The sequence below is a fragment of the Melospiza georgiana genome, chromosome 5 (assembly GCF_028018845.1).
Source record: "Melospiza georgiana isolate bMelGeo1 chromosome 5, bMelGeo1.pri, whole genome shotgun sequence".
Lineage (NCBI taxonomy): Eukaryota > Metazoa > Chordata > Aves > Passeriformes > Passerellidae > Melospiza > Melospiza georgiana.
In genome coordinates this window covers 28921013-28929133 of record NC_080434.1, presented here as the reverse complement: position 1 = coordinate 28929133, position 8121 = coordinate 28921013, and the positions used below count along the sequence as shown (strand labels likewise).

Here is an 8121-nt window from a genome sequence, read left to right as displayed (position 1 = left end):
ATGATGACTTCATGACCTAGAATACATTAAAAAACCCCTTGGCATGTAAACTACATAGTATTTATATTTATAAAGTGTGTTTAGTATGTGATTAGACCACCAGGAGTAGCAGATTACAACTGAAAAATGTTGCATAACTAGACTCGTAGAAACTAAACCAGTCAAAAAGTTAACAACGCAAACCCTTGACGTTAAATCAAATTCTGCAAAATGTGTTGCTATACATGGGTAGGTGTGTGGAGGGGGAAAGAAAGGTGGAGAGGGAAAAAAATTAGTCCTATATTAAAACAAAAAACCAAACAACAAAATCTAGACAGTCTCCAGGACTGAAAGCAGACAGTCACCTGCCAGCTACATAGAGATGACAAGGCAAATGAAAAATTGCATGCCCCACTTGGAGGTACATCTTCATTTTTAAAAAAAGTCACTTACAGAAGAGCAAGTTGGTGATTTGTCTTATATCCTGGACCTTTTTCAACCCTTGTCAGAAAATGATAAATTATTGAAGCATATTGTACAGTAGCAACTCTATTTGTGTGTTCTATCATGGCTTCTGAAGTGCTTAATGTGGGAAGGTTAACTACTGATTGCAAAATAATTTAGAATTATTTCTTCATCTTGAAAACCCGTAGAATTAAAATTTGCAGTTCTCATTCTCTCCCTTTGATAACTGGAATGCTACTATTTCCTGCTTGCATCACAGCTACTTGGGAAGAATGGGACAATGCTATATTCACGCAGTTGTCTTGTGTTAATCCATCCACAACTAAAGTATTTTTGTTCCTGGAGGCATTATAAACTGTCCCAAGAATAAAGCCAGGCTTCAGGAAGCTCCTGTAAAAAATTGGCTCAATGACCTCACCATGAGGTACATTACCCTAACTTATAACTCCATCATGAAGAACAAGAAAACATTCTGAGTGTGTGATGTTAAGTGCAGGAACACTCAGGAGAAGGAGTATCTGAATTTTCAGAGTTGGTTTGGGTTTCTTCTTGGCTGACAGCATGTAAAAGGAGAGATACATTTATAAATTGCAATAAGTATCCATGTAAAATTGAGCTGCATTTATTCACCATGCTTTGATTATCTACGAACATTGTTGCAAAATACACACAAACAAGTTCCCTCTCTGCTGTCAGCTCAGAGGCTCCCCCTCCCTAATGCACACCCCATACTCTAATGCACTTCTCATTCCTGGCCAGACAAAGGGAATACAGAGATGGTACCAGGTTGTGGGGGAATGGATGGGAGAAGGAACTGGCTGGAGAGGACACATGTGGCATGTTTATAAAAACTTTCAGATTCCTAGTGCATTTTCAGGAGTAGATTTCGGTATTAGTTAAAATTGCTTTTTACTGAAGAAGTCCGTTGTGCTTGGTAGAGAAGCACAAGAAAAGGTCACCCCAAGCACAGGAAGGGTGGGGGGTCCCCAGGCAGGAGGTGAAGTAGCTACTAGGCTGCACTGACACACCAACTGAGAGCTCTTCACCTCTGACTGACTTCCTCAGCTGGCACAGAGCTTCCTTTTCACCCTTAAGGCTTTTCTTCCATTTGATTCAATTCTTTCCCCACCCCTAACTGTTGAAGTGTCACTGTTACATCCCTTGATTCAATCCACAATTCAAGATTTTTTGGACAGCTGAACTTTTTAGCTGATGACTTACTAGCCTGGCATTTAAAGCTGACCCTGTGTTTTCCAAAAGGGACAGGTCATTGTCACAACACTGTTAGCATTTCCCTTCCCACCATCAGTTAAAGTATTGTTCTGCCATTAATACAGAGCTCTGAGTTGCAATTAATCCATGCCTGCTTACCTTTCAATCAGTACCTTTGTAACTGTTAGCATAATTAAATGAGCTGTTGCTTCAAATTAGTCTTGCAGCACTATTACAAGCTTCCTTTTTATTTTTCTTTTGTACAATGGAACAAAGCAATGCTTTGAAACAAAAGCATTCAGGCAGTTTACACTCACATTTACATTTATTTAAAAAAAATACTTAAACACTTGTGTATTTCACCTGTGGATTTTGAACTACAAATCAAATAGGGCTCATCACTTCAAAGAGGCTCACAAGTACAAAAAACCAGCCTCCTTCTGCCATCTTCACATCCTCCTCTTCTGAGTGCTTATGTACAACACTGAAAAAGAGAAAGTGGCACACAGAAGAGGGCCCTGGTAAATGACATGCAGAAGCCTTTTTATTTAAAACATCTTATTTCCATGGCATATAAATTGACACGGTAAGAGATCCCATTCAGGATGAACAAAGCCAGGCAACCCTTAAGTCCAAGTTTCAAAAAATGCCATTAGCTCTAAACATTATGTATTACTTTGGTTCAGTATTTATTTTATTCATAGCCCAACTATGCTCCAGCAGCTGTAGCTGAACAGAGCAGGAACAAAGGCAGTGCCCTGCAGTATTGCTGAGGGGAGCATGAGAGCTGAGAGCTCCTCAGCAGCAGAATTACAGGTGTCAGACACTAATGCTGTGATCTTTCAATAAGAGCTGGAAATCCCAAGCACTTAAGGCAAAGCTAATGATTAGTTATGAAGGAAGAGACATCTTCCTCCTGCTTGGCTGATGATATCCCCAGAACAGATCCAGTCACAGCATAAAATGATACTGTGCTCCTAAACCTGCCACAGGTCTTTAGTTCTCTGTTCAGCCTGTTCTTGAGCCTTGTGCCTCTCATCCCCTTGTTTTAGCTTTCCTAACAGATTATTTCCTTAATTGATTCTCCAGCTGAAATGTCACTCCAGGCCTTAGCATAATAGTCCAAATGCCATGCAAGAAACAAGGGTTGGTCTTGTTTCAAGGATTATTTCTCCACCCAAAATGCTCTTTTACACTGCTGCCACATTCTCTTTGACTCTTTTTCTAACATGGGGTTTGGTCCTTGTGTCTTTTTATTCCATCCCTCCTTGCTGATCTCCATTTTCTTCACAAGCAACTTGGTCAAACTGCTTCATTCACCTCCTCTACAAGTCTCTTCACTTCCAGCTTGTGAACCTTTTCTATTTTTAGATACTCTTCTCCCTGGCAGGTCCTGCTATTACAGCCTGATACCAGAGAGTCATTTCAGGAGCCTGGGATTGTCCTTGAAGTGCACTAAAATCCACCTACTGCACTTGGATATTCAAAGGCTCAATATTAAAGCATGAGTGATTTTTTTGGTTAGTGGTAAAATCTTTACTCAAAAGATGAAAATAGCCTCCAGGATAAGGATAAGTATTCATTCAGTCCTGGAAAACTGCTTCACCAGAAAATATTTGTGTCACTGTAATATCTGCACTGTAGCATAAATTTATGCAGTAGCTTGCCTAAAAACACAAACTCTTATGGTGCAGAGGCCATCTAAGCAAGCAGTAAGTACAAGAGAGTAAGCCTGTCAAACAGGAGAAAATAAGCTCCAATAAGGCTAGAAAAGAGCATGCTTCTCTAAATGAGCTTCAAGTCCAGAGGAAAAAAGGACCCCAGGAATGCAGAAAAGCACAGACCTTAGAAAGTGGAACTGTAAAAGGCAAATATTGTAAAGATTTCCAAGAAAGAATATTAGTTTTAGGCTTACAGACAGCTTATTTACACCTCAGCCACCCCTCAAATTCAGAATATCAAACCACAATTTTCTAATGTGCAGTAAGAGAAGTAGCAGGAATTACCATTATTTCCTCGGATAAATGCATCTCCATATTTGTTCTTTAACTGTCCATTTACATATTCCTCAGTCTGCTCCAGAGCTATGTTCATATATCCATCCAGGCAAGCCAGGACACCTGAAAACAGTGGCAGTTTAACAGAGAATCAGCTTGAACTTATTTTAAAATAACAAAAATGCACTGTGCTTGAATAGTACAGGAAAAAAGCCCACCCTGTATCCTTATAACAAACTAAAAACCCAAGTATGGACAGATGTCTTCAAAGAATTCAGCTGGAGAAAGGAATCCCAACCACTCTGGTAGCAATGGTATCAGTTGGTGTAAGAGTTGTGGGAGTAAAAACAAGAAGTTATTAAGGCATTATTTCAAAAGATGGACAATTTCCATATTGAAAGCTTAAGCTGTCCCTTCTCACTTGTGTTTTAAGCACACACCAAAAACACCTGGGGCATTAAGTGCAACTGGGTAACATAAGGACAATGCTATGTAAACTGAGTTGTCACAAAACTTGTGAAGGATACAGCTGAAAAACAACCCTTTTAATACAGGACAGCCTACACATATTTGTCTTCATGCTTACAGAGCTAGGAGAACACTGTCTGCAGGTCTCTGTTTTGATATCAACAAAACTCTACACATTTTTCAACACAGGCCACTGAAATCTTCCCCAAAAATAAAATTACACTGTTATGATAATGCAATTAAAGAAAAAATCTTTCATTTGCAATATCAGATGATTTTTTTGGATCAGGAATATACACATTTTAGTGTAATACAGCCAGAGGTAATACAGCTTTTTACAAGTTGCTTTATCTTCCTCTTGCATGTGGGTTTTCCTGACTTTATCCTTGCACAGCCAATACTACTTAAATAACTTTTTCCTCTGTTTGAAAAACACCTAGCTATTTACCTAGCAGCAAGACATGAAATATAATATATTAGCTGTATAATATTAGGAAGAGGGAGAACACTCAGGACACATTCTCATTTTTCAGAAATGTCACTGCAGGATCTTCTAGTTAATAATCAGGATTCAACTTCTTCTGCAGCTTGTCATGGCTTAAAGGTTTTTATTTTCCTTCCTGTTTCTCTTCTCTGTCTCCACAGACATAGGAAAAACTAGTCAAAGTGCCACTAAATGCCCCAAAAAGACCCAAACAAAAGTCTAGATTCTTTTCCACTCTAATAGTCCTAAGGTATCCACACAGGAACAGAAAACAAAAATATGTTTGTACAAAATTAAAACTGGACCATGTGGATTTACCTGAGCTACATACAACTCCGTAGGCCATAAATGCAGTATTTTCAAACTCTTTTGCTCCTAGAGTGCATTCATGGAGTGCAGTTGTTTCATTCTCTTCCTACTTTTCTTTGTGCTTACTCTTACACCACTAATGGCATCAACTATTATCACTGCCCATCCTGGCTAGCAATTTTCTGTTTTATCTGTATGTAGAGATGCTTTAATGTACATATCCATATTTACACACAGAATCCATACATTAATGTACCCCTGATCATTTCACAGGGCTTCCTGACTTGGACACCTGCAGCACTTGGCAGTGGCTGAAGACAGTTCAGTCACACATCAGCACCTGCATGAGGCCACATTGGTGCTGGTGTGGAGGCAACAAAAACATCAGCAGCACAGCCTGGGGGAGAATCTGGGCAGATCTGCAACAACAGCCTGAGATGCTGTTTTGGAAATATTTGGCTTTTACAAATGTTGGTCACATTTTTGCAGAAAACAAACTAAGTGCATATTTTTCAAACAAAAACACTACACGGATTTTCTGTCACAAGAGTGCAGGGAAATAAGGAAGGGGGGAAAATCCAGTGACAAATAAGGGTATTTAGGGAATTCTTGTTCAATTAATGTGGTGTCAGACTGTAGGCAAGTTACACTAGCTCTGCTGAGGTAAGTTCATCTACAGCATTTACAAATGGATCTTACCAAGGGAGAGGTAGCAATGGTCTCAATGAAAACAGGAACCCAAATCTGGTTTGGCCCTGCCTTGTGTGTACCCTCAGGTAAATGAGGACTTGCTTTAATTGACTTTAATGAGTTCTCTCTACATTCTCCTGCACTGAAGAATTTACAGAGAGGCAGCAAACCTCTTAAGCCCCCAACGCCATCTGAAGTGGTCAGACAATGTGGTTCTCAAAGAAATGAGAGACTGCAAATTTTGTCAGCTGAGTGACACTGCAGGGAAACAGGAAGGAGTAAGAAGCCACTGCTGGCTCTGTCAGTGAACAATTTAAAACTGTCCTAGCAAAAAGATTCCTTGTCACAGCACAAACAAGTCTCCTCCCACAAGCGCCAAGCTAAGCCACTTGAAGTAAACCTCTCTGAAGAAGGGGTCTGTTGCAGAACCATAATGTTTAAGTCATTACAGAATAAAATTTCTTAATTGAGCACTGCAGAGATTAGTTTTGACTGAATTTGGATACTGCTACAAAAATTGGTCAGGTTGATACTGTTATCTTAATTGGAGCAGGACCAGGACATTTCACTGCACAGAGGAGTTTAATTTACTGGTTTAAAAAAATCTATAATCCTATATACATGAAGGTATGCTGATAGACTTGGCAAAAACTACACTAAACTTTTTCCTGTATCTCTGTGAGCCTTGACCCAACACAGATCTAGGCAGTTGTTTAACTAAGAATGTCAAGAATGCTTTTCATCGTGTAAGAATTCTATTATGAATGACAGCAGAGTTTAGTCTGAAGCTTTCCTGGATCAAGATCTGTATTACCTAAATAGAGAACAAAAAGCTGAAGAAAAATCTAGTTCCAACAAGGGGTGTTTCTGGCCGTTTCAGGAGTTGTAATTCCAGACAATCTTTCCAAGCATCAGTTTAGAAACTCAGAATCATCCAGTTTAATCACCTGTGACCAAGGACACTAATGATTTAGATCAGTAATTTTAATTTCTAAATCCCCTGTTGTTACCCCACCTTATCACTTTCTCCAGAGTTGATTTTCTATTTTTACTGTCTCCATTCTCACACTCCATTGTTCTGGATCACACTGTTTTTCTTTTCTACTCCATGCATCTATTCCAGCCTCCTCAATGAATTACTTTACTCACTGTGAGAGACAGATGGAGAACTTACCTCGATAATCAACTCCAGAATTTAATTTTACAACAACTGGCCTTCCAATGATTTGTTTTAGGAAGTCACTGGGGGTTTGCTTCCGTAGACTCATCTTGATCTCTGGCAAGCTGAGAAGGGAAGAGAAAACATTAGGATAAGAGACATGCTTCCACATTATTTTAAATACTCTGTACACACAGGCAGACCCCTGATTTGTAATACTTTCAGTAGGAGAAAATACTGAAGATGAAAAATACTGAGATGAAAGCAAAACTTTAAGGGTTGAGGTGGGGAGACAGAGCTCCTAAAGCCATTGCAGTCAACCTTCCCTTTGGCATTTTTATTACTTGTGAAAGTATGACTCAGAATCCTTGTTTGCCACACTGTAAATCTTTTAAATTTCAAACAGTGCCAAGGGCCTCATCATCCCTAAAACCTTTTGCTAAAATTCTTTTAGAGGGCTAAGCCTAAATAGATGTTTCGTTTCTTTAGGGGTGGAGGGGGCAGCCCATCCATGCTCTATACACCGAAGTCTGTGCGAGAACAGACACAAACAGAAGAAAAGCATAAATATAAAAGCATGCATTCAGATAATAAAACAGACTAAGTTAAGGCTCGTGATTAAATGACAGGGGAAAGATGCTGTGATTAAAAAGGCAGCAGGCGCACCCAGTTTGGTGCAAGACTCCTCTCAGTTCTCGCTTGACTTCTGCTCCAACATCGCTTTGTTCGGCGTTGTGAGCAAAGGCAGAAAACCCCCGCACGCTGCCGACTGCATTCCTCTGCTTCCCGGGGCAAATCGCAAGGGGCGACTGCAGCCGCGAATCCAGGGATCCTCACTGTTCGCCCATCAACACCCACCGCCGCCAGCGATGCCCGGGCCCCGGGGCTGCGTCCCCTTCCCGGAGCACACACGGGAAGCCATGGAAAACCCGCGCAGCTCCGTGACAGCGCAGCCCGGGGAGCCCCGCACGGCTCCGGGCCGGCCCCGCACTCACCGCCCGCCGCCTCTCCCTGCAATTCCCGGGCCGGCCCCGCACTCACCGCCCGCCGCCTCTCCCGGCAATTCCCGGGCCGGCCCCGCACTCACCGCCCGCCGCCGCTCCCGGCAATTCCCGGGCCGGCCCCGCACTCACCGCCCGCCGCCGCTCCCGGCAATTCCCGGGCCGGCCCCGCACTCACCGCCCGCCGCCGCTCCCGGCGCTTCCCGCGCCCTGCCCGCCGCTCCCCGCCCGCAGCTGCCCCGCCCCGCTACGGCGGCCGGGCGGGACAGCCCGCGCGGCGCCCGAACGCGAGGCAGGCCCGCGGCTGAGGGCGCGCCCCCTCCTGCCCGGGGCCTCGCTGGGGTTGGGCGCTTCACG

General features: G+C 42.4%; 1 protein-coding gene across 1 annotated transcript; it reads right to left on the bottom strand.

Annotated features, from left to right (window-relative positions):
• Positions 1-1962: 1962 nt before the first annotated feature.
• On the bottom strand, positions 1963-6902 carry LSM6 (LSM6 homolog, U6 small nuclear RNA and mRNA degradation associated). The gene is made up of 3 exons (XM_058024465.1): positions 6779-6902; positions 3663-3776; positions 1963-2140 (listed from the first exon to the last, which is right to left on the bottom strand). The coding sequence occupies exons 1-3, from the start codon at positions 6870-6872 to the stop codon at positions 2106-2108; spliced, it is 243 nt and encodes an 80-aa protein (XP_057880448.1). The 5' UTR covers positions 6873-6902; the 3' UTR covers positions 1963-2105.
• Positions 6903-8121: the final 1219 nt, after the last annotated feature.

Bases quoted from the DNA above. Each gene is read 5' to 3' on its own strand.
- LSM6 (XM_058024465.1), bottom strand. From the start codon at position 6,872: ATGAGTCTACGGAAGCAAACCCCCAGTGACTTCCTAAAACAAATCATT. The intron at 3,777-6,778 runs GTAAGTTCTCCA...CACTGTTTTCAG, and splicing joins TTCTGGAGTTGATTATCGAG to GTGTCCTGGCTTGCCTGGAT. The intron at 2,141-3,662 runs GTAATTCCTGCT...TCTCTTTTTCAG, and splicing joins ATTTATCCGAGGAAATAATG to TGTTGTACATAAGCACTCAG.